This window comes from Ambystoma mexicanum, chromosome 1q, assembly GCF_040938575.1.
Source record: "Ambystoma mexicanum isolate Mex_15411 chromosome 1q, UKY_AmexF1_1, whole genome shotgun sequence".
Lineage (NCBI taxonomy): Eukaryota > Metazoa > Chordata > Amphibia > Caudata > Ambystomatidae > Ambystoma > Ambystoma mexicanum.
The window spans coordinates 538112895-538138555 of NC_090922.1; the positions used below are offsets into that span (position 1 = coordinate 538112895).

General features: G+C 45.8%; 1 protein-coding gene across 5 annotated transcripts in view; it reads left to right on the plus strand.

Moving 5' to 3' along the window:
- Positions 1-25661, plus strand: part of CIC (capicua transcriptional repressor) — a 2254744-nt gene that overhangs the window by 1815503 nt on the left and 413580 nt on the right. For 3 of the 5 annotated variants that reach the window (XM_069640955.1, XM_069640958.1, XM_069640956.1), the window contains exon 18: positions 7493-7647. In XM_069640955.1, coding sequence (XP_069497056.1) covers positions 7493-7647 — 155 coding nt within the window. The remainder of the gene's footprint in view (positions 1-7492; positions 7648-25661) is intronic. The other 2 variants (XM_069640957.1, XM_069640959.1) reach the window with 1 other exon arrangement.

The window sequence follows — 25661 nt, forward strand, 5'->3', positions numbered from 1 at the left end:
GACACCTGTAAGTAAGTGCCAGTCCTACCAGGGAAACGAGCACTGCTGCAGCTCATCACACACCAGAAGCCAGCCAACCAAACTAACATGACTTGTCTCGGGACTAGACCTGCCCCCCACTTTCACACCCCGGTGGAAGGGAGGCTCTCCCAATTCATCAACCAGTAGAATACCATCACCACAGACAGATGAGTGCTATCCATAATCCAGCAGGGCCACATGCTGGAATTTCCCAAGAGACCGCCCACGATTCCACCCTTGCAAAAGCTCGAGAAGCATGTGCCCTGCCCCTAAAGGAAGTACATTTGCTCATGTCAAAAGGAGCTATTGAACACGTCCCATTAGGTCAGTGGGCCAACGACTTTACTCCAGGTACTTTCTAGTCAAAAAGAAGTCTGGCGGCTGGAAGCCCATCCTCAATCTTCGAGTCTTAATCAAATTCCTCAATGCCCAAAACTTCAGGATGGTGACTCTACAGCATGTCTTATTTATGCTACAAGAAGGAGATTTTCTGGCATTCTTCGATCTAGAGCATGCATATTTCCACATATCTATTCATCCGAAACATCGAAGCTACCTACACTTCACAGTGGCAGGTTGCCATTTCCAGTTCAGACCACTGCAATTTTGTTTTCGATCAGCCCAGAAGGTGTTCACCCAACGCCTAGCCCCAGTGGTTGCACACCTTTGTCGCTCAGGTGCACACATCTATCTGTACCTCGGCTTCTAGCTGGTATGGGCAGATTCCCTTCCCCTGCTTCCAATGCTTACAGTCTCTAGGATTCGCTGTAAACTTTCCGAAGTCCTGTCTGACCCTGTCTCAGCGACTGCTCTAGTTGTGGACTCCCATGGACATACGTTCCTGCATGGCCACTGCCTCAGAGGAGAGGGTGCGGTCCCTTCTTGCCAATATTCTCTTACTTTCCTGGGTGTCGACAGGGGTCTCCTGAAGTCCCTTTTAGGAACGATGTCCTCATGCATCACTCTCCTTAAACATTGCAGGCTCTGCATGTGCGCTTTCCAGAAGTTCCTCGATGCATGCTGGCAGCAGGCCTTAGGTTCCTGGGAGGACAAGATCCCTCTAAAGGGCCAATTCATAAATGCTGTATGCTTGTGGTCCGTCCGGCCTCATCTAGTCCAGGGCACTCCCTTTCGGCTGCCCCCACATCAGGCCACCATCACAACGGATGCCTCCCTGGAAGGCTGGGGGTGTGCATACAGGGAATCTGCATGCCTAGGGACTCTGGACACACGAGGAGAAGACACTTCATATCAATCTTCTGGTGGTACTTGCAGTGTCCTTCCTCAATTCAGCTGTCAGGTGTTATTGAACTTCACAGGAAACACCACCACAGTGTTTAATATCTGCAAGCAGTGGGGCACCAGATCTCGCTGCCGGCGAGGGCCCAGGCTCTGTGGCACTGAATCAGAGCATGTTCCTCATTCCTTTCCACCTGCCGGGTGTTAAGAACACAATGGTGGATTCCCTAAGCAAGGAAATTGAATGGAGAGCTCCACGAGTCTCCGCTCTGCAGAATCTTCTGTCGATGGGGCACTCCGGAAATCAACCTCTTCTCCACCCACACCAACAATAGGTTTGTGGCGTTTGCCAGCAGGTTCCCTCATCTGCAGAGTCCTAGAGATTCCTAGACATTAGCCTTGGAGGGGAAATTCCTGTATGCTTTTCCTCCGATCCCATTGTGTCCTGGGTGTGGAGTGTCTTCAGACAACATTGATGTAAACTGATCGGCCTGGCCAAGACAGTTCTGGTACTCCAACCTCCTCGCCCTCTCTTTTGCTTCACTGATGAAGCTGCCTCCTCTGTCCCAGACCCAGCCTCTCTCAACCAGATGGCCTGGCTCGTACACTCCTAAAATTTGGCGATATTCTGCTGCCACAAGACTAAAAGAACATTGTAGCGAGAGCCCGCACACCGTCCACGCTTGCCTGTTACAGGAGTGAATGGAAATGGTTTTCTTCCTGGTGCACAGCAAGGGCCCTTGACCCTTTAGACTTGCATCCCTTTCAACATACAGCCCGAGGACATCATACCTGTGAGACAGGCATGGTATCAAGAGAGGACACGGACAACATAAGTAAAAGTTGAAATTACTTTTTTTTACTTATTGGTGTAGTATAACGCCTAAATTGCCCTAATTCTAAGGTAGGAATTTTCCATACCTAAAGAAAAGCTAAGGAAAGGCTAAGCCTGTAAGTCCAAATCAAAATCCCATCTGTGTCACAACCTATGCTTGCCCTCGCATCTAATATAGAAAAGTGTGGTGCATGGTTCAACACAAAGGGCCTCATTACGAGTCCGGCTGTAACCCTAACTTGTAAAGTTTTACCGGCGCCTGACTTCCCGGTGCCACTGGGAGATTCCACATTCGGCGGCACTGGAATTCAGGCGCCGGTAAATTGTAAGTCCTAATTCCCATAGAGTCCCATAGGACGGTGCCAGTGCTTCTGTGACCGGTCTGCCTACCATGGCCGCTGCGCTCGGCAGGGTCAGACCTTTCGGGCACAGCAGCTACGGCAGGCAGACTAGTAGCTAGCCGGTATAGAAACAAGGGTGCCAGTGAGCTTTCTGGCACCTCTGTTTCCGGACCTGCGAACGTATGAGGCCCAAACTGGAGCATCCTCTACCTCCTTTTCCAAGTTCAGTTTGCAGGTACAACAATCATGGGCTTCAAGTGTCCTGTCATGACTTGAGTTTCTCTTTCCCAAGTTTCAAACACTCGTGATTTTAGTATACATAGTTCAAAAACAGCTCAGGGTTCCCTTCCCCAAGCTTCAAGTACTGGTTCTCACAACAAAGTTCCAATAGAGCTCAGGATTCCCTTCCACAGTTTCAAGTACTGCTATTCAAAACCAAAAGTTCCAATATTCAACTTTATCTTGTCTCAGAGTATGTTCACAATTCTCCTGTATTTGTTGGGGTTTGCTAGTCTAGGCGCAGTTGTCCGCCCACTCGGCCCACCCGTTACAGGTCACGCAACCAGTTACCTGTGTTCCAACTTTCTATCACCTTGACTTCAATTAGTTTTGCAGTTTACGACCAACACATAAGTTCATAACTTTATAGATCAATGATTTCTCTTCCTTGGCAATTCTTTAGTTCTCTTTTCCAAATCCCACATTGAGCTTTTCGTTTACAGCTTTTATTCCCATTTATTCCGCTTGTTTTTCCTCAATCAGCATTTTGCACTCACTTCACTAGCTAACCTCAGCTATTCGTTCACAACTTTCTTTCTCGTTTTAACAGTATTATCAGCTTGTATCACTTTACCAATTTCTGCATTTGATCAGAGACTTTTGAACACATATAATTCCTTCAGACATGACCACTCTGATACTTTGTTTCTGTAAAGTCCATTACTAACATTGCATTCATTTCGGTTTGTTCTTTTCTTTGTTCAGAGACTTTAAAAAACTTGCAGATTGCACGCGACCACTCCAGTACAGTGTATTTTAGCAACTTTCATAGGCCCACCGGGTTTCTCACATTCTAGGAAATTCACCAGTCGCTGTGCTTTCTTTAGCTGCTTTGTTGATATGCTTTCTGGTAGCTGAGGTCTGGGTCTCACCGCCTGCCCCTCAGACACCCGTAGACTAATACTTTGCCTGGGGAATGAGCACTGTTAGCCACATTCGAAGGGACCGACACTCTACACGGTCTCCTTCTTTTGCCTTAACCGGCTCCCTGGAGACATGGCTTTTGCCACACTTTCCCACTATGCTTCACAGTGCAGTCTTCATTGTCTGTGTTATGTTCTCCTTGGGCTTCTTGTGGGCTGTTCAGGCGTCTCAGCTGCTCTCGTGGCTCGCTCGTCTTCCTGTTTTGCACTGCTAATTTTATATCGCTGAAGATTCTTGATAGGCTGCAGGTGGGCATGCTTGGGTTCAATTGTCTGACTTTTCCTGACCTCCTTGGTGGGACATGTCTGCAGTATATAGTGGTGTTCCTCCCTAATCATCTTCTTGGTCACAGTATTAGAGTGGTGTTTTGCATAGGAAGAGTGTACTACTCTTGGTTCCCTCTTACTCGTCTCAGTGCTAGGGAATGACAATGGGGAATGAAGGGGATGGGACTTGTAATAACCCATGAAGGCTGAGGGAGAGGAGGATAGGTCAACATCGGGAAGGAGGAGGGGGGATACCATGTCTCGCCCTCGAACACTCCTTCCCCAATCTCCAAGCACCCTTTGCCCAGGTGATCCTCCCTCGCTTGTCCACCCGCAGGGGCAGGATCCAAAGGCGATGGCCCTTCACAGGCCACCTGTGCAACGGATCCCCGGGAGTAAGTAAGGAAATTGCCTTTGTTTGTCCCATATCATATCTGCGATCTTTGTGGAGCCTGGCGCATTCCTCGCATCAAAGTGCACCTTGTGCATATCTCTAGCGAGACTCAATCCTCTTTCATGCCTTCTCTGTGGTCCCACCGCTTGATGAGTTCCTAAGGGACTGTTCCTGTCCGCCGGTCCGGAGGCTGGCCCTGGCCTGTGAATTGAATGTCGTCCTCTCAAGCCTCAGAAGACCTCCCTTTGAGCCTCTTTATAAAGTCTCTCTCAAGTTCCTTTCGTGGAAGACTGCCCTGCTGGTCACCATCACTTCGGCTGGACATGTTGGCAAGATGCAGGTTTTTTCCTGCAAACACTCCTGCTTGGTTTTCCACAAGTCTAAGGGGGTGCTGCGCATTAACCCTTCATTTGCGCCTAAGGTTCCTTCAAAGTTTCACCTCAATGAACCAGTGTAGTTACCACTTTTCTACATTTCGTCGTCTTCTCCTGCAGAACGCTCTCTGCATTCTTTGGATTTGGTGTGAGCTTTATGGAAATCATTCCGCAAGACCTCTCAGCTCTTTGTGACTTTTAGTCCCTCTGGAATGGGACCAAGTCATCCGTTGCCAGATGACTTTCGCTATCTGTTATCAGCTGGCTGGCATGCCTCTGCCAATCAAGCCCTGAACCCATTCTACAAGAACCGTTGTCACCATGACAGCTTTCCTTTCTGTGTTCCCTCTGCTTGACATTTACAGGGCCGCAACCTGGAAGTCTGTGCACATCTTTACAAGGTTTTATTGTCTCATTTGCATATGGTGAGTGTCTCCTGTGGTAAGTGGTTCTACGAGGAGCTTGCCTCCGCCCGTTATGATTATGTGGTACTGCTTTGTAATCTCTTCATACAGCATGATGTAAATCTATGAAAGACCCAATGCTTGAAAATAAATAATTAACTTACCTGTAACTCCTGTTCTCCAGCATTGGTATCTTAGAGGTGTGAGGATGTGGAAAAAAGAGGGGGAGGGTTAGTGGTTTCTTTATTGTTGGCTCTACATTCTGTATTGTCCAGTGTTTGCTTTGGTCCAGATGATTGGTTTGTGGAGGTGCGCATCCAACGCTCCAGATAGGATTTTGGTGTGAGAGTATTTTACTCCCAATTTTTAGAATTGGAGAATAAATCCAATTTCATGAGAGTAAAAATGAGTTTTCTCCTTTGCAAGAGAGTAGAACGTGTCTGACAACTAGCCAATACGTGCGTAAAATAAAAAAACGTGTTTGAAATCGTTAGTGACGACTTGTAGGTGCGTACCACCCAGCTTCATCTTCATTATAGTTGGACAACAAAAAACTATGTTAAGAACTACTACAGATGCCAGCTAGTTACATCATAAATCAAGTCCCTCACTCTACCAGCATCATTTCTCTGCCTCTCGAGCCTACTGTTGCTGCGTGGCTCTACATGCTTGACCTCCACTCCATGTTTTTGCCCCATCTCTCCTTCCCTTTCCTACTTGGTTTCCCCAGTCTCTTACTTTCTGATGCTCTGCCTCTCACCCTTAAGTGTTGCTATGCCACGTTTTGCAGTCTGTTGCTTTCACTCTGTCCTTCCTATCCCTCCATTCTGTTAATGCTGTTTCCCTCCTATATCTTGCTGTATCGGTTGATATTCCTCTTCCTAGTTCATGTCATTACTCTAACCATATCTGTTTTTTTCATTTTCTCCTTTGTGGTTGCCACTCCTTTTGAGTATCTTTCTTGCACTGCCTCTTATGTTATTGGCCTATCTTTCTCTAGTTTTGCTTTTCGATTTCCAGCTCTCCCCAGCTGTTCTGTGTGTTCTTATTTTTCTGTCTCTAAATATCTCTTTTGCTCTGCTTCTATCCCTAACCCCCATTGTATGTATGTGTGTGTGTGTGTGTGTCCTATTTGTATCTCTGTTTCCCTTATCAATCTCTCTGTTGCCCTCGCATGTAGCTCATTGGTCTCTCTGCCTGTTGCTCGAATTCCTGTTTTGGATTGTCTAGTAAGTTCTCGGATCTTCCCTCCTAGAACCCCCCCACTATCCCCAGCCGCCACTCTTCTCTTTTATTGCTTACGTTCAGAGTTGCTCTTCCTCTCCTGTTTTTCTGTTTGTCTTTTGACATGGCACCAATAAATATCCCAAAAGCTGAAAATGCCTTTTCTATTTACAAATCAGTGCAGCTTTGCTATTGGGTGCTCCTTCTAGATGTGTGCAAACCTCCTTGTTGTCATTAGGATGGGAATTATAGAGTTAGAGGTTTGTCCCACTACCCTACTGTGGATCAAATCCTTCCTAATTGACAGAACGGAAACTGTATGGATGAATCCTTTAAAATCCAACCTGAGATACGCCACATGTGGAGTGCCACAAGGATCATCCTTCTCCCCGCTATTATTCAACATCTATATTGTGTCCTCCGACTATTCCTTATCTTTGATAGATCACTTCCAGCTTGCTGGCCTCGGAAAGGTTTTTCAGTAGAGGGCGCTGCCCATATGTTGGAAAGGGTGCTATGGACTTGTGCAGTAGTCAATCTGGTGAGTAACATATACTTTTCCAGACAATAAAAACAGACACTTTGTTTCTGCCAAGTCTTGCAGGCAGCCCTGTAAATTAGGTTTTACTCACTAGGAAGCATGTGTTGTTGCCTCCTCCAAGGTAGCCCTCTCTGTGTGCATTCTTCTTCTTAATATTGTATACATTAGGATATGACGTATATCACAATGACCAGAATGGTAGTTATCCATGTTAAGCGTCTTCCTCAAGTTCATAACTGACTCACAATTCCCTATATTTTTGGTACAAGATCACTATCCCCACTGTTTGGCTTCAAATTCTAAAACAACTTGGGAACTGGATGGCATAGCATTTGGGAATCCGTTTCTAGGTTAACTGAACCTTCGTATAGTAGTACCTCGAGGCTATGTTTTGAAGTCTTCACGTTATTTAATATAAAATATTGCACTTTGGAAGGTATCCATATTCCATTTGGCCCTTGGGAGGAATTTGAGAGGTTATGAATATGAGGATATGACGCATGATTGACTAATATTAGTAGGTTTTTCCCATTTGCATTTTTCTTGGAAAATGGCGAGGCTGTCACAATCACTGTTCTTTTGTGTCTTGGTTGGCAGTGTTTCATATCTGAACACCGACTATAAAGTATTATTTTTTCTGTCATCTCCAGCAGGGTTTTGTCAGAGGTGGATTTTGAAGAACGATTTGCTGAGCTGCCAGAATTCAAGCCTGAAGAAGTACTACCATCTCCGACCCTCCAGTCCCTCGCCACATCGCCAAGGGCCATCCTGGGGAGCTACCGCAAAAAGCGCAAGAACTCCACTGGTGAGTGCAAGCATTGTTCGATGAACTTTCCTAAACCATACGTTTTGGGTTGCAGGACATCAGTCCATTCCTAGGTTCTGAGAACTTTCTGAATATGGCTGGGAGGCCAGGGTAGTAAAGGTAGCACAGGTAGCACAGCAGCCAAGAGTAGACTTTGAGGAAAGGGTGGTTAAAAGGTATAGCACAACATTCAATGAACTAGAATAAGGGATTTCTATGAAATATTTTAGCATTATGAGCAAGAGAGAGCATGCAGTTTGTGGCAAAGTTGTAATTACATCATGTGACCAGGTAAATTCGTTTTTCTTTTTTATTAGGGTAAACCATACAGTAAGACTAGGGGGGCACCAAATTAAGGGTTGGTCCGTGTACGTTTGCACTCAATTTTGGAGAGGCTCTCACCTCCATAGGCCAGGTTCTCTTTTCCAAAAAAAGAAAATGTCTGATTCACTAATGATGGGGTTACCCTACTTTCTGAGCTGGCTCTGCCCTTTGGAGGCCAAAAGGTTGAAACCATATCTCTTACTTTCCCTTTGGGAATTCCAAAGTGACCTAAATAGGGATAGTCTGTTCACCTTGTCATGCAATTCTTTCCTTCAATGTTCCCAGTTTTCTTTTTTCTTCCTCACTCTTCCCTCCACTGCTCCTCTCTAGTCTACTTCTTTGTCTCATTGCTTGTCTCAATCCTCCCTTATATTCTCCTACCTACTGATCTTACTCCATTCAATTCTCTATTCTTCTCCGGTCTGGGCCCTCCTTTCACTCCTTTTACATACACTTCCGCCCTCTCACTCACCCATTCAGCAAAACTGGTACCACTCTCTAAATTTCCCCAGCACCTTACCTTCACTCTCTCCAGACACACTGATATTCTTCCCCCACCCCTCCCCTCCTCCTCCTCCTCCACACTCCTCTCTAATCTCTTGGTCCTCCTATGTCCATTTTGACCTCACCCGAACAACCTACACTGCCTTCTCTGGGCTTTTATAGCTCTCACCTTCCAGTCCCTGTTATTTGGGACTCCTCTGATCTGCTAGATCCTCTCCCTCCCATTGATGTCCAATTCCCAGCCCACTTGAGGCTGTCTCAGTTCCTCCCTGTTCAAAGAGGACCTGGAGGTGTCTTCTTTCTCCTAACCGGCCCGAAGCCATCCAGAAATGGATTTACTTTTCCTCTGCCTGCCTATTCACTGCCTGGGGCCTCTGCACTGCAAGTTCTTTTCTGTCCCATTGCTGCGCCTGCCATCTGGTCCTCGGCTCCTTCAGGAGTTGGTACTTGCTATTTTTCTGGGCAATACTGCCATCGTCATAATTTCAAAAGTGTTGCATGCTGGAACTTGAGTCCCAGCTTTTGATTTTGTGTAGGCCTAGTTTTACTGGGGTTTGGCCGCTCGCCTTCTCAGGTACATTTTGTAAAGGAGTGATAAGTTTAGCCAAACAGACAGTGGGTTCTAGGCAGAGAGTTCGAGAAAACGGGGACAATGTACACACTTAGCTCCACACATACTGGGAACCAAGAACGGGGGGCGGGGGGAGTGGAGGGAGTGTGTCCCATTAAAGTCCCCCACACCATCTATGGGGGTAGGTTTGGCTCTGGCAATGCCCTTCTACGCCAACTACCCCAGGTTGAAAGGGGTATCTGAGCCCTCTGACAGGGTGATATGCAGGACCCTGTCCGTTCTATTACAAGTAGGTAACATTTTGATAGGGAGTAATTATTGCAGTGACTTCTTCAGAAGTCACTAAATGTTTTGGAAATAGTTTTTAAAGTGAAGTGCGTTGTTTAGGTAGGATTTTTAGAACTTAGGAGAAGACTAGTGTTATCTAATGGCCTAACCACAAAATGAAAGCTCTTTGATTATGGGGAAAAGGTCAACATTTTTGAGGGAAAGCACAAGTCATTGGTTCTGCAATGTTTTTGCTCATTGTTTTTTAAATTTTTTTATTGTCTAATCTACAATGCAACAAAGACACAAAGAAAGCCTTGCGTTTAAGGTAAAATGATCTATAACTGTTGCCGGGCAGCCACAAGACTCTGTGGCCTGCAGGCGGCTACTCTCTTCCCAGGATGACGTCTCAAGAACTCAGAGTTGCTTTCTTGGAGAGTCATGAGTCGCAGATCCTAAATTCTGGTCGTTCTTTACAGGAGAGTCATGTTGCCCACATGAGGTGAGCTTCACAGGGTCCACTAGGGCTTTTCATTTGAACAAATAGTCCTGGAGGTGAGTAACACAGCTATGCTCATTGACTCAGTTGAAGGCAGCACCAGTGTGGTTCCCTCTAATCTTGAAGAAGTCTTGATTGTGCAGATCGCAGCACTTCTTTGTCTTTGGATTTTAGTTTCAGGTCATGTGCTCCAGAAGTCACTCCATCTTCAGATAAATTATTTTTCCATCTGCTTCATGGCGAAACCTAGCAATTGGCAAAGGTATGGAGCAAAAACCGCTATCAGTGTAGCACACTTGGGGAATGGATGCACTTCCCACTTCTAATCATGTACGCTGTACCATTAAAACATTTGGCTGCCACCCAATCACAGATGTTTGCCGCATTTAAAAGATTGCAGGCTTCTTCTCATGCAAAACAGATAGGGTGAGGCTAAGCAATAAATCTTTCAATCATTCGACTTTCTATATTTAGTCGTAGCTCTCTGGGCTCCCAACCTGGAGCTTCATGAAAGCCATGACATTACATGGAATACATTTATTTTCATGTTTACAGGGTGTAAACATCCTTGATGTAAAAATCCAGGTTGCCTGTTTAAATGGGGACCTGTATTGTATGGGATTCATCTTTTGCTCCTGGAACAATAAGACAACAGAAGCATGCAATCTTCTAAAATGAAACAAAGCACTGCTACCAGATAGTGATTTCCACAAGGAGCCAATTGGGGCTTGCTTGGGGAAGTGGACTACAGGGTGTCTTTGATGCACCTGACCCCCCACGGTCTTTGGGACTACAAGGGGCATATAACACTGGGCCTCATTATAGGGTTGCCGGTCCAGTAACAATGGTACTGGTAAGCTTGCCAATACTGTTGTTACTGGAGTGGCAAACTTTGAGTTCTGCTCGCGAGTGCCTTCCCGCCCTCCAGGACAGGACTGTCGGGCGTACCGGCAGCCGCGAGCAGAGCATGTCGGATGCACCGGCAGCATTCTGAATGGTGCCCCTGCATCCAACCTCCCCATTCCCATTGAGCCCTATGGGAATGGGGAGCACTTTTTTCCGGCACCCGCGGATGGGCAATTACCAGGTCCAGCAGGGCCGTAATGACCAGTAATTGCCGATTTGTGGGTGCCGGAAAAAAACACAAGTTTGGCGGCAGCCTGCTGTTTGTACCGGCAAGGCTACCGCCAAACTTGTAGTGAGGCCCACTGCGTTCTATCCTTATTGAGACCCTGGATGGTGACTCACTAGTGATAAATGATCTTGGTGAACCATGACCTCAAACAAAAGTCAGGGATCTTCCATTAGGTCATAGTAGAAGTCTTTTGACTGTACACCTACCATTCTGAGGACAAGTGACTAATGACCTGTGGATAGTCCTCCTGTTGCAGTAATTTGTACTTCCTAGAAAGCTCAGCTGCTTATCCCTGCTCTATTCTAAAAGGTGTATCCCTGGCAAGCTGAAGGACCACCTGACCAGTTTCAGGTTCTCCACGTTCATGGTTATATGCCACTTCAGGAAATAATGATCTGAGGTAACCCACTAATGTATGGTCTAAAGTGCCATAGCGATCAAACTGTATCGTAACATTCTTTCTGAGGCTTGTGGATCTGCTTAGAGTCACATGCTTTGTGTAGGCTGACCTCTAGTGGTAGGTGCAGAGTATACCATGACTGTATTTGAAGTTCAAAAAGGGACATCGACTGGGCATGTTTGTAATACTATCCTTAGTGTGACATGTACTGTACCCATGGTCCTTCGTGCAACAAAGTCCCTCCGATAGTTTTTTTCCGCCACTGTGGTCAGCCATTCTTAGAGTCCGTAGCTTTTGCCACATTGATGTTAGTTAAGTTAATTCTCAACTTTCTCACGTCTTTCGACAGACTCATCCTCAGCGCATGTTTCGACCAATGATATTCAGTACCATTGACTGAAGACTTCGATTTCTTCCACGTTTCGACTACAGGCTTTGGCCTACACCAGGCGGGAAGAGTGGGGGTACTGAACATCATTCATTTCACTTGGAGAATGCATCTTCTCACTACCTCTTTATGCTACATTTGTCTGGCTGCCTTTATTTTTACATGTAATTATGGAAAGAACTCCTTTTAAGTTCTGTCTGTCGTGCAATAGGAAATTCCTGTGGAAAAACACACACAGTGCGTAACCACGTTCTTCCCCTTGACCATCCAGAGAGTAGTTGTGCGTCGTGTAAGCTCTTTTGGCCCAAGGCGCTCAAAGAAAGACGTAGTAAATGGTTGGTCGACTACTCCATGCAGCCCATACCAGCGTCTTTTAATCAGATTAGGAAGACCAAAGTATCTACGGCTCCATTTCGGACGCCAAAGACAGGTTCGTGGTCCATAGAGCGTTTTGAGGAGACGGTGGGTAAGGTTGACTCCTTCATATCCTTTATGGAATGCTACCCTGTAAGACAGAAGTCTCTACTAGCAGAAGGAGAACCACCAGCAAAGTCTCCTAGGTTACACACATTGCAGACATCACCCACTCATGGCATCATTGATGTGACTGAGCAGCTTCAACATGACGTATTCCAGGATTGTCAGGACAATTATGAGGACCAAGATTAGGGTAATGATGGTCAGAGGATATGGTATGATGATCCTGCTGATCCTATCTACTATGACCCATACGTTGCTATTTTACAGTCCTCCGAAATCACTGCTGAACCTGGATCTACTTCTCCAATTGACGACCAATCTTTATTCAATAAAATGCTTAAAAAAGCAGCTCATGATTTTAAAATGCACACCCAAGAGGCTGCTGAGGACACAGACTTTGAGGACGATATTTTAAACAAGAAATAATCGATCATTCAGTCTGTCATTGCTTCAGTCCATTAAAATGAGAAATAAACAGTCACTAACTACTCCGTCCCTTACACGTGCAGTTAAACCTAGAGTGGAAAATGTTTTTAAACCTGCTCCAATAGACTCTCTTTATATTGGAGGCGTTGTCAAACCAGATTCTCTTGTCGTTACTACTACCAGAAAAGGGTCAGGCATCCCGTTGTCTAATGCTGAAGCACCACCTGAAAGAATATGAGGTTTTACGCCCTTGGGAAGAGACCAACCACATCTGCAGCTTTCTATACTCGCATAGCGAACAATACTATGTTGCCTGCCAGTTGCAACAGTTCATAATGGGACAGTGCAAAATCATTTAGATACAGTCCCTGGACCAATTGGGCCACAATTAATATGTGTAAGGAGGGGGAAACAGGTGGCCCAGAACATCCTTAAAAACACCCTAGATACCTCTGAAGCTGCAGGCAGAATGATGTAATAGGGTTCCTTTCTGAAACACCCTTCCTGGCTTTGCAATTCGGCTTTCAAGCCTGAGAAACAGGCCACCCTCATCAACATGCCTACAGAAGAGACTGTCCTGTTTGGCAAGGTGGTGGATGACGATCTAGAAACAGCTAAGAAAGAACACGAGACCTTGAAAACGTTACCGTCAGATTACTAATAAACCCTACATTCAATGTGGGGTCTTTAATACCAGGTGCCAAGGGTTTACAAGGTCTGTGCAGTCAGGTTTTGGGTCACCCTCTCTGGTACACTTCTCATGGCCAAACTTCCTCTTTTCAAACTGTACAACAAAGAGGTTTTAGGCGATGCACGGGCCGGGCAGAAATGCAGCCACTGCCCTCTCCAGCAAATGACATATCATTACAAGTCCCCTCCCATGCTTCCCCGGTAGGGTGGTCGCATTACTCATTTCACCCACGCAAGGGAGGGCATAACTTCAGGCCAGTGGGTGTGATCAACAGTGGCCAAAGGATATTCTATCGTATTCCTGGAAACACCTGGCCAACATCCGCCGAGATCAAAACGCAAGAGCATGACTTGATTCTGCGAGCAGAAATACTAACACTACTACAAAAGGGAGCGATATAGCTGGTTCCACTTCTAGAGTTAAACAAAGGTATTTATTCAGTATACTTCCTTGTCCCCAAAAAGAATTTAAGCATGCGCCCTGTCTTAGACACCGTCTGGCAAACCCGTATGTCAAGATGCAAAAAATCAGGATGACAACACTGCAGGAGATAATTCCACTTCTGAAGTAAGGGGATTACATGGCAGCATTGAACATGAAAGATGCATACTTTCATATTTCTATGTTGCCAACGCACTGAAAATACCCAAGGTTCAAGATAGGAGATACCCACTACCAGTTCAAAGTACTTCCCTTCGGGATATCCTCAGCGCCAAAGGTATTTACGGGGTACTCACAGTGGTGGTAGCCCATCTGCACTGGCAGTCCACTCCAGTGTTCCCTTATCTAGATGACTGGCTAATAACGGGAGACACGCCACAACTGTGTCAACGGAACAATCGAGAAACACAAAACTTCGATTTCATTTAGGGTTCTCGATCAATGAGAAAAAATCAAGCCTCGTTCCAAGTCGGGTAAAACAGTTTCTTGGAGCGCCAATTCGAACAGAAGACGCTGTGGTCTTCACCTACAACAAAAGGGTCCAAAACATACTCTTTAAAGTTCCACAGTATGTAGCCGGTCGTCCGATGACCATGCGAAAGGCAATGTGCCTTCTAGGAATGATGACTTTGTGCATTTACCTGGTGCCCCACGTTCGTTTGCGCATGTTTCCAATGCAAGAGTGGCTAGCGAACAATGGTCGCAGGCAAGCGTCTGTGGGGCGGTCTAGTGGTGGTTTTGCATCCCCCTGTTCAATCACTGAAGTGGTGGACAAAGGAAAACCTTTTGAAGGGCAAATCATTCATCACCCCACAGTTAAAGCCACGCTAACAGTATAGACAGACACAAGTGATCACAGTTCAAGGGTGTTTATTAAACTGTGTAAATGGGTGAGAAAAATGCCTAACCTAAATCTAGGATGGGAGCAAGCTGCGGCCATCAAATAATAAGGCAGTCCTTGTGGCGTCTTGACAAATAAAAGGGCCTATACTAAAATACAAACGATTGCCAATCCTTACTGCTAAGTTTACAAAAATAGTGTGGGATAATGTTCACAAGAAAAGAAAGATTCACAAGATTACAGTTGCTTTTTCCAGTATCGGGGCCTTCTGTGTCGAAGTCTTTTGCACGCAACGTCTCTTGCTTCCGAGGTCCTAATGTTACGCTCACCTGGTATCCACGGGGACACCATTCTGGTTGCCGGAATCTTCTCCCCAGTTTCCCTGGATGTTGTCTACGGAGGATATTCAGCCTGAAAACACAGGAGGGCTATGCGCAGCACTGCTTTGTCTTGCCTTTGCTAACCTGTCATCTTTCTTTCTTACAGGTCGCGGTGCTTCTCCAGCGTGTATGGAATTCCGGAGCGATGCCAGCCAGGAGGCGACCAGCCAGGTAAGCTTCTTTTGCTGTTCGTAGCTTAGCAATGTAAGAGTATGCCTTTTCTAATATTGTCTTCTTCATTTCTCTTTCCGGTCTTTTCAATCCAGAAGGTATGCAGTGTCCAGAAGGAGCCGTTCACTGGAGCTGGGAGCAGACGACAGGATGGAGATTGCAGGTAAGATGCTGCTAACGATGTCCCTTTTGTCTCCTCTGCAGGTTCTCTTCTCCGAGGCTCGTGGGTATCACAGGACATAGTGAGCGTCATGTTGCAGTCTGCAAAGTAACGCGAAGTGTGCTTTGTTGCTTGGGTTTGGTTTAAATAGCCTCAACAAAGTAGTCCAGGTAAAGTAGTCCCAAGCCACCACACCCAAAACACTATACCGCTTAGCTTAGTTCCTAGGAACCAAGCTATGTGGGTGCCTCCATGTTGGCTGCAGGCCCAAATAAAAAAGTAGTCCCCTTTTGCACACATTCTTCAAAGAGTATGAGCCTGGCGCCAGAGGCTCCATGACTGGCTCCAAAAGAGTCTTGGGAGTGGGTGCCAGGCCTTCAAGGACTTAATGGAGCCCCGAGCCCTGATCCTACCTGGTAAGTGGATTTGCCAGTGGGGGTCTGGGGTAAGGGTTTTGACACCTAATACGTCAAAACAAAGTTCCTCTTGGTAATCTATACTTGGGTGAATATCTATCTTCCTTGGATCCCCCTCCGCCAGGCTACGATCCGTCTCTCAATGTTCACGGCTGTATCACAAAAAGTTCTCACAATACGGTATTCACTTCCCTTGGTTATCCAGCCCTCAGTCAGGCTTTCTCTTAGCCCCCAATCAGGCTTCAACACAGGTAACACTTACCACTACGCTTTCGTACGGTGTTCACCTCATTTGGGTGCAGATGCCAATTTAAAAATGACAAAACGTCTACAGTGTGTCAAGGACTTGCAATTGTACAAAGGATTTAGCGTGACCCTTGTATGGCCACCTTAACAACTTATATTGGCCTTCCCTGTGGCCTTTTTTGGACTTGTAGTTTCCTTTGCTTCCCATATTTAACACAGTCTCTTTGTTCAGGAGAAGAGTACCAGCCAGAGACCTTCGACTGAGCACCCATGTGGCACTGGACCACTCTGACTCTGGTACCTTGTTTATTCGTTCACAAACAACCTGTCTACTTTATCTTCTCAAGGCTGGTGCTGCAACCTTGAGCCTAACACATGCCGGTATACTATCGGGTGCTTCCGACTCGCTGGCTGTGTTGAACTCGCTCTGTTCCTTTTCTGCTGGAGTCAAGGACAGTACCTCGATGGCCACCACATCCTCCCGCCCTAGATATCAGTCTATGAGGGTGTCATGTACCGCTGAAAAGCGTTGCGCCTCCGGGCAGCTGCGATTCCCGGTCTTAAATATCTTTCATTGGAGGCTACACAGATCTGAGTTGAAAAGTTCCCTGAAACTCCCCTCCTTGGTGTCCTTTCAGGTCACGCCACTTATCTCCTCCGTTTGAACTGTCGTTCTGGAATTGCTGCTTCCTCGTGCGTTCGGCCTTGCTCAGAGTGTGCTTGTGTGCTCCGTCTTTTATCCCTATGGGGATGGGAAAGAGTGGTCAGGTGCGTATAGTTGTTGGTAATTGCCTCACTCTGTCTGACACCTGTGTTGGGACATGTCAAGTAAACCGCCCTGGTTTTAGTCAGTTGTCTGTCATGGTGTAAGGAAGGATTTGTGTCGGAAAAGGGGAGGGTAGATTTTCTGAATATCCCATGGGGTAGATTGGGGAAAAGGTATTAGAAGGAAGGGGTTACCACGTCTAACCCGTCAGTGTACCACTTTCACTCCCCGAGGACACCTCATCCAGGTGATCCTTCCACACTGGTTCACCCCCAGGAACTGGGTCCAATAGCGATGGTTGTGCCCTGGCCACCTGGATGACAGATCCCCGGGAGCTAACCGGTGAGACAACTTCAGGTTTCTCACAAGACGCTTCGCTTTCAGGGTGGGGAGCTTATTTTCTCCATCACACCGTGCACGGCCTGTGCACACAACCTTTAACAAACAAGCATATCAATCTTCAAGCTTTCCAACACCAGCTGACAGGGAAGAAAACACCAGTCCTGACATACAGCACTGCAGCCATGTACTATATAAACAAACGGGGGGAGGGGGCACACACTCTCCAAGTATGTCCAAACTAGCCCAGAACATCTGGAATTGGGCACTCAAATGCACTATATTCCTCCTGTCACATGTCCCAGGGGAACACAACTGTCTGGCAGACATGCTAAGCAAAAACATACAATTTTCCTCAGAGCATGAATGGCAGTTCCATGCAGACATTCTACACAAAGTCTTCAATTACTGGTGGCATCCAAACATAGATCTCTTTGCAACACAACTGAACGCACAATGCCAAGACTACGCTTCCAGATATCCCCAGACAGGATCCAAGGGGAACGCGCTGTGGATGAATTGGTCAGGGATATTTGCATATTCTTTTCCCCCAACACCACTTCTAAACAAGATAATCCACAAAAGGCTCCCGTTGAACAAGTCAACATGACCATAATAGCACCAATGTGGGCATGCCAAACTTGGTTCTCACACCTATTGAGAATGTCTTTTTGCCCACTAGCCAAACTACTGAGCACTTACAACATGTTATTCCAAAATCGGGGAACAACACTGCATTCATGTCCACAAACACTGAACTTGGCAGCTTGGCTCCTGAAGTCATAGAATTTGGACACTTGAACCTGCCCCAAAGGTGTATGGACATCTAAAAAGAGACACGTAAGCCCAATACAAGACACTGCTATTTCAACAAATGGGAGACGATTTGTTTTGTGGTGCAAAGCACGGAGCATGAACCCCATTGTAATTGTTATTAATTTATAGAGCGCTTATACACAGGTGAAGTGCTTCAAAGCACTTCAAGGCGAGACGGGAACAGGGAAATAGTCATTCTTAGTCATGAATGATCTTGCAAAATGACTAGCAAACTTGGCCTAACGGCCTTACTACAAGTGCAGGTGTAAGACAAAAAGGAAGGAGCGCAGCGGTAGGACAGGGAGAAGAACATTCAGTCTTTAAGCAACTGTACTCGGCCAATGGCGTTTCAATAGTGCTGGTGCATGACAGATGGTAAGGCGATAAGGGTGGGGGGGGAGAAGGACATACAGAAAAATAAAACTACTGTATTATGCCTGGCGGACCAGGCCCACTGCCTTCTAGGTAACGTAAGTGCCAGACATGGAATGAAAGGGGGGTGGGGGGAGACAAGTACGCCCAGAGCAAGGCCCTGGGTTAAGTGCCGAGAGGTTGCCATTCTCAAGGAATGAGTAAAGCAGTGCAAAAGTGGTGGGTGGAGTGCAGATTGCTGGGGGCAAGTGCGAGGACTGGCAGGGGAGCCTGAGACCTGTATGACTCAGGAAGAGCAGTAGGCAACGAGTCAGCAAAGTGAGCTAAGTTAGGGAGCGAGGGAGGAGGGCAGTAGGCAGGAATAGAGAGAGGGAGAGAAGGAGGAAGAGAAGAGGAAGGTCTTGAGGAGTTTCCCGAACTTAAGGTGATCAGGCTCAAGACAGAGAGGGGCAGGGAGGCTGTTCCAAACAAACACCTGCAGAGGAAAAGGATCTACCCCCAAATCGGTTTTGAGAATCTCCTCACCCGGAGAGAGTTGGAGGCGGACGAGCGCAGGGCTCTAGAAGAAGAGTATTTAGGGAGAGTAGAGTTGTAGATAGTGCGGGCCCTAGCTCCAGAAAGCCTTGTGGATTATGCAGTGTGTCTTGAACTTGATCCTTGCAACCACAGAGAGCCAGTGGAGGGATTCCAGTGCCAGCGAGATGCTGTCCCTGGGCTTGAGGCAAGGATACGTCTTAAAGTTCTGTTCTGGATGAGTTGTAGAATGGAAGTAGGAAGATTGAGAAAGAGAATGTTGCAGTAGTCCAGTCTAGAGAGAATCAGGGCTCTGGAGACGATGAGGCTCCTCAAAGGTCAAATATCTCTGAGGAGGTGCAGCTGGTCGTGGGATTTTTTAGTGATGTCCGAGATGTGAGAGGAAAGGGAGAGTGTGGAGTCGAAGATGACCCCTAGATTTTTTGCCTAACCAGTGAGTGAGGGCGCAGGGCAAAGGGAGGCCAGCCATAGTGACAGTGGAAAGGTGGGAGAAGCAGTTCCAATGAGGACGATCTGTCTTGCTGGCATTGAGGTAGAGATCTTTCGCAGCACATCAGGACTGAATTGCGGACAGACAGTCTGGGATGAGCGAGGAGGAGGCCGAGGGTAGCCTGAAAGCTGTCTGTCATCCGCATAGCACTGAAAGTTGGAGGTGAAGACGGAGATCATGCAGGCCAGAGGGGCCATGTAGACATTGAAGAACCAGGGGGATAGGTTAGATCCCTGGGGGACACCACAAGTAGAGAGAGAGTCACAGCAGAGAGAAAAGACCCCCAGGGTGTCATGGAGACCGAGATATCAGGATGCTGTGGTTTACTGTGTCATAAGCAGAGGAGAGGTTGAGAAGAATGAGGACAGAGGGAGAGTTAGTGTCAAGATTTGAGAGCAAGTTTTCAAAGGTGTTCGGAAGAGCAGTTTCCGTGCCTCTGGAAGCTCTGAAGCCAGACTGATGGTCATGGAGACAACCAACCGATTGTGTGTGGAGGGTAAGCTGAGAGATAGCCAACTTCTCAAGGAGTTTTTCCAGGAAGGGGGTAATGGAGATCGGTCGGTAGTTTGCCGGAATGGAAGGGTCAGCAGGTTTTTTTGAGCAGAGGGTGCACTAGAGCTGTGGGGAAAACTCTGGTGGCGAAGGAGAGATTACGGAGGTCTGCCAGAGCTGAGGTGAGAGTGTCAAAGTTGTCTTTGATGGTTTTAGAAGGGCAAGAGGCCACCTGTTTGGAAGAGGCTTTCATAGACCGGAATTGTTTGGAGACCTCCTCAGGGGTGACTGGGGAGAGGGAGCAGAGAAGAGGGGCAGGGGAGAGAGCGGCCGACGGGAGCCCAAGAGATTGTTGCAGGAATGGGTGCAAAGGCGAGAGTGGGCAGAATGTCCTGTGTTTTGGCAATGAAGTTAGCAGCCAGGGCCGAGCTTCACTGCTCAAGTTCACATATAGCACACTATCTGCTTTATCTACTGGATTTCAGTTTTGTTTTTAATTCACTTAAAGTTCATCTAACCATGCTTTCAGCATATACCACATATCAGTGTAAAATCTCATGGTGGAAAGTTCCTGTGGTTAAAGCATTCATGGGGGGAGTTAAGAGACGATATCCTTCCATTCCTACTCCTGGTTGGGATCTTACCGTTGTCCTTAAAAATCCTCTTTGAGTCAAAGCATGAAGCCAGTCTTAAACATTTCACTTATAGCCTGCTTTTCTTGTTGCTATCGCTTCAATTAGGAGTGTCAGCAAACTGCATGTTTTCTCAGTTCATTGTCTGTGTATTATTCACAAAGACAAGGTTGGGTTACGTACACATCCTCGTTTCTCTCCTAAATTTATTTCAAAGTTCCATGTCAATCAATCCATCGAACTTCCTACTTTCTTTGATAATCCTCAGAATTCAGCAGAAAGAAACCTCCAAACACTAGACGTCACGAGGTCAGTGATGATGATAAACAAAACTAAACCATTGAGGAAAACAGATCAGTTCTTTGTTTCCCTTGCGGCAAGAAGTGAAGGGAATCCAGTCTCTAAGTCGGCTATTTCAAAATGGATTGTCAAATGCATCTGAATCTGTTATTCAGTGTCCAAGAAAACATTACCATTCACGCCCAGAGCACACTCAACTTTAGGTACTGGGGCTACTCTAGCTTTCATTGCAAATGTGCCTTTAGATACTATTTGCAAAGCAGCTACTTGGAGTTCAATTCACACCTTCACACAGCATTACTCCTTACATACACATTCAAGGGGTGATTCACAGGTGGTACAAAAAAGTAGTGTGAGTGCACAGCTTCCATACAAAAATAGATTTTAGGACAAATCAAATGGAGTAAAGTAATCTTGTGAGGTAACTCAAACCTGACACGAGGTTGTACATATAAATGACACACAAAGGTAGACAAAAGTCTGATATGCCAGTCCCCTGCACACCTTAGTACTGAAAAAATTGCCAAAATGGGTAGAAAACTGTGGTTATACAGATATGCATTAAGGGTCCATTAGTTTGCCGATTATATAAGAATGAAGGTAAAAAGAAATGTTTCAGTTCCACAGTCATTCAGTAGGACAGATTTGTGCTTATATGTAGTATCAGCACAACGCGTTGCGGGATCCAGGGTCCCTTCATCGGGTGCAATTTATAGTCTATAAAGTAATATAACAGTAAATAATAAAAATATATATTGTCTACAAAGCGAATTATGTATCGTGTATAATGATTAAAATGTCAATTATCCATGTTGTGGATAACAATGAACAAAATACGTGATTTCAATTTTAACAGTGAGCAGTGGTGATGGGTTTGTGTTCCGTGGTTAAGGAAGAACCCATGTGCAAAGAAAGCATGCATGAATTATGTCTCAAAATCCCATAATTTGGAAAGCAACCATGTGCAGAGGACACATATATACGTAGTGTCTAGTGTTACTATGCATGCAACTCCAAGATGGAAAAGGAAAATGGTAGAAGTGCTAAAATAATAAATACCTGGATCTGCAATGTATGGTATTCCATTTGAAACACTGCATGCTGTTGCTAAATCCGCGAAGCCCACAGCTAGGGATAACTCTACCCGGGCTATTGTATGAAAGAGTATTGGTGAAAGTCTAAGATAATTACCTTGGTGTTCTATGTATTAAAACCCCCCCACAAATATAGTACATTCAAAATGCCAGCTGCAAGAAAAGGTCATACCATCACATCAGTATATATTAAGATCATAATTGTGTTACACATGAATCCAACAGAATAGCTGTTTTACCTGCTTCCTCTATTGTTCATTCAATGTAAGCAGGTCTGCGCGATTCGAAAGGTGGTCATTGTGTCTGTGAATGTTTATATAGTTTCCCCGGTAACCTCATGCAGTATGGGAAACGTGTATCTCTTCAAACCGGAAATCGGCCGCTTAAGGGTAATGTAGTCCTACGTTGCGTTTGTATCCAAATCGACGATATTACAGGTATCTCTGTCCCTAATCTAAAAGACAGCAATGGTGTATACTGTGGTCTAGAGTTAAACTTGCAAATGTGTGATCCGGTGGACATAACAATGTGTAAACTACAACTGTCTATAATTGCAGGGATAGCGAAAGATGGCCGCCACTTGCCACCCTGGCGATATGGTAATGGCTCAAATGTGACTACAAGAACCTTGGGAGATATAGTCTGCGGTCATCAATAAATGTCTATAATGATAAACGTAAACTCAGCTAAGCACTTAATATGTAAGGAAATAAACCGCCAAAGTGGCTGAAAAAGCAAAGTACGTTAGAGGTGACTGTGTTGGGAAGAAATAAAAACTAAACACTTCATCAAACAATAGTGTGAAAAGCAGTGTTTAAAGCACCTCATGACATCTCCAAAGAATCATCACATAATTTTTCAATGTTGTAGAGGTCTTGAAGCCACCCATCCAGAGAATAAGGTGTATTGGACATATATCACTAAGTCTCACTTGATGACCACGTTGTGCAAGTGACATTTTTCATACACAGCAGAACATTAATCCAAATGACTACATAGTATTCAGTGGTTCAAAGGGCATGATGTAAACCCCAGATCTTAAATAGAATCAAAAGCTCCCATCTCTATTAATTGTTGGAAATACGATATAGTTTCACATTCTTAATATGAACTACTGTAGAATAAAATAACTCACGAGGTGCTTCAAAAATTACACATTGAGATAAGTCAATAGAATTAAATCAATCCGAGGATGGAATACAGGTAAATCGGATACAGTGAACGTTATTATTATACACGGTACATGTATCCGAAAAATTTGAGAAGTAACCAAAGTTACCAGAGAAAGCAGTGTAAATTGAACTCCTCATTGAGTCCTTTGGGATGCACTGTGTCTAATAAGTGGATCCAGTGCATTTCTTACTGCAGCAATTTCTTGGATTTGTACCCCTCAACCCCCTGGCTGCTTCCAAAACAATGAACCTGGTTTGGGTTAGATTGTGTCTATGCTCTACAAAGTGTCTGACTACTGGGGATTTTGAGTTGTGTCTCCGAATGTTCGACTTATGTTCAAGCCATCTTTCGATTTGGATTGCGTTCTCCCACGTATTCCTCATCTTATGATATCTCCATATCCAGCTATAGCTGCTTCGGAAAAACGTTCCGTCAGGGTGCAGTGCGCGTTGATACCTGTTGACTAAATGTCCTTCGAGAGCTTTGTCTCAGTGTCAATGTCATCGATGGTATATAGCGCGCGCAGCGACTGTTGGCTTCAGTTACATTTTTCCGCAAGAGCCATCGCTTCGGATTATCGCTATGCATCAGTTCCTTGCATGAAACCTTTCGTATTTAGTGAAAAAGATGACATTGCCGTCGGCATCATCGACTCTAAAATCGGGATACAAAAAATGTCAAGACTGCGAGGTGAAAATGTCACTTACGGACCCACATCAGGTGTGTATGTGGTGCTTAGGATCCACTCATTTAACATCGGAATGTGGGTCCTGCCTATCGATGACAGCAAAAGCCCTGAAAGAGCGTAGAGAGAAGTTAGCTGCAGGTAGGCCTCATAAATTCCCTATGACAACCCCGTCAAAATAGCGATCCTCCGATGACTCGAGAGAGGACTCTCCTCGTTGGAAGAAAGCTGAAAGGTCCTGATCACGCCGTGGCTCACGCCCCTCGTCATCCTCACGGAAGTCGAACATGCGCCACAGATCTCCGTCACAGTTATCGAGTTCCTCCCAAGAACTTGTCTTGTGTCCGACCAAATCAGCCTCACCGGTTGAGTGGGAGAGGTTCAGAATACAAATGCTCAAAGTATTTGAGAATGCTGCCTCCACCTCCCCCCACCGCCCAAAGATAGATAAGAGCCATGCCCATGTTGACGAACACGACAAAAAGGCAAAGGACAAAACCTCTGCGCCTTTGGACTTAGTGTCCAGGAGAAAATACCTCTGCAGCCCTTGAAGGTTCCCTTGAGTAGAGAAAAGACTCCTTCGAAGCCAAAACCATCAGTGCCGAAAGACTCCAAGTTGATGCCTAAAATAGCCTCGACGCCACAGCTATCGAAGCCCTCGACAGCGTTGAAGACTTCTATGTCATTGTGGATGCAAATAGCTACACCCTCGAAGGATTTCAAGAAAACTTTAACCCCAATGCCTAAGAAAGACTTTTTTAAGTCCCTTTCCTCAATTTGAGGATGAGGAGCCATCTTCAGATGAATCACGTCCCTTTGGGTCACAGTATGGGACACACAATGTTCCAGAGGCCTTAATTTCAGAGGACTCGAGAATAAAAGACCTTCATGAAACCCTGCAAATCTGCAAGTGGTTTGGACACTTCCCCAGAGATAGTTTGGCAGACCAGATCCTTCAAACTATACCGATGGATCTTACAGACAGGTGATGTCTAGGGTCATAGAATTTTTGGGATGGAAAAGGCCTGCACCAATTTTTGAGCAGGACGACCGAACTGGTATTTTAGCTAAGGGACCCCATGAGGACCTTATTCTTCCTTTACATGTAGCTTTATAAAGGAGAATTGATGCCAATTCGGAGACACCAGAATTAATTCCAGCAGTGAACAAAAAACTAACAAGCAAGTACAGAGCGTCAAGCAGTGACCCTTACTATCTAACAAAGCATCCAACATATGAAAGTTTGGTAGTTCAGGCTTCCACTTCTACATCCAAACAAAATGCATACCCAACTACCCCACTGACAGAGATGACAAGCACTATGACGCTTTGGCTAGAAAGGTTTTCTCTGCGGGGCGTATGGCCTTTAAGTTGGCAAATGCCACATGTGCACTGGCCAAGTTCACTTTCACCTTATGGGATTGCATAGCGATGGCCGCTGAACATATCCCTGAAGTGGAAGAACAAGACGGCTTCTTAATCACTGTCAAGAATGTGAAAGATGCAATGTGCGAATCCCTCCTGACTCGTCTTGACTCTGCTGAAAGAATCAGCAAGGCTATGGTGCCTAGCAATGTAATGCGCAGATTTGCCTGGTTAGAAAGTCTGGATTTGCTCTTGATGTGCAGTCTAGACTTCTTAACATATCCTTTGACGGCACACATCTATTTGGCAGCAAGGCTGACTGGAAGAAGCTGCAGACATCCAAAGCAGCAGCCAAATCCCTTGAAGCTGCAATCCGACAGCCACAACATCTCGCCCCACTGGTACAGCTTTCGCTATTACTCCTCAGTTGGAAGAGGGAGAGGACTGTCAAATCAAATAAGTCCAAGAAGATTCCCCTGTGGTGGACGGGGAAGAGGTGCTTAGACCATCGAGGCAGCTGCTGCTTTACCCTCAGCCGCTGCATCAGTCACTTCAAAACCTCTCTGATGCCTTACTCCACAAAACCCTGGTGAACGGCAGACTCTCACAGCATATG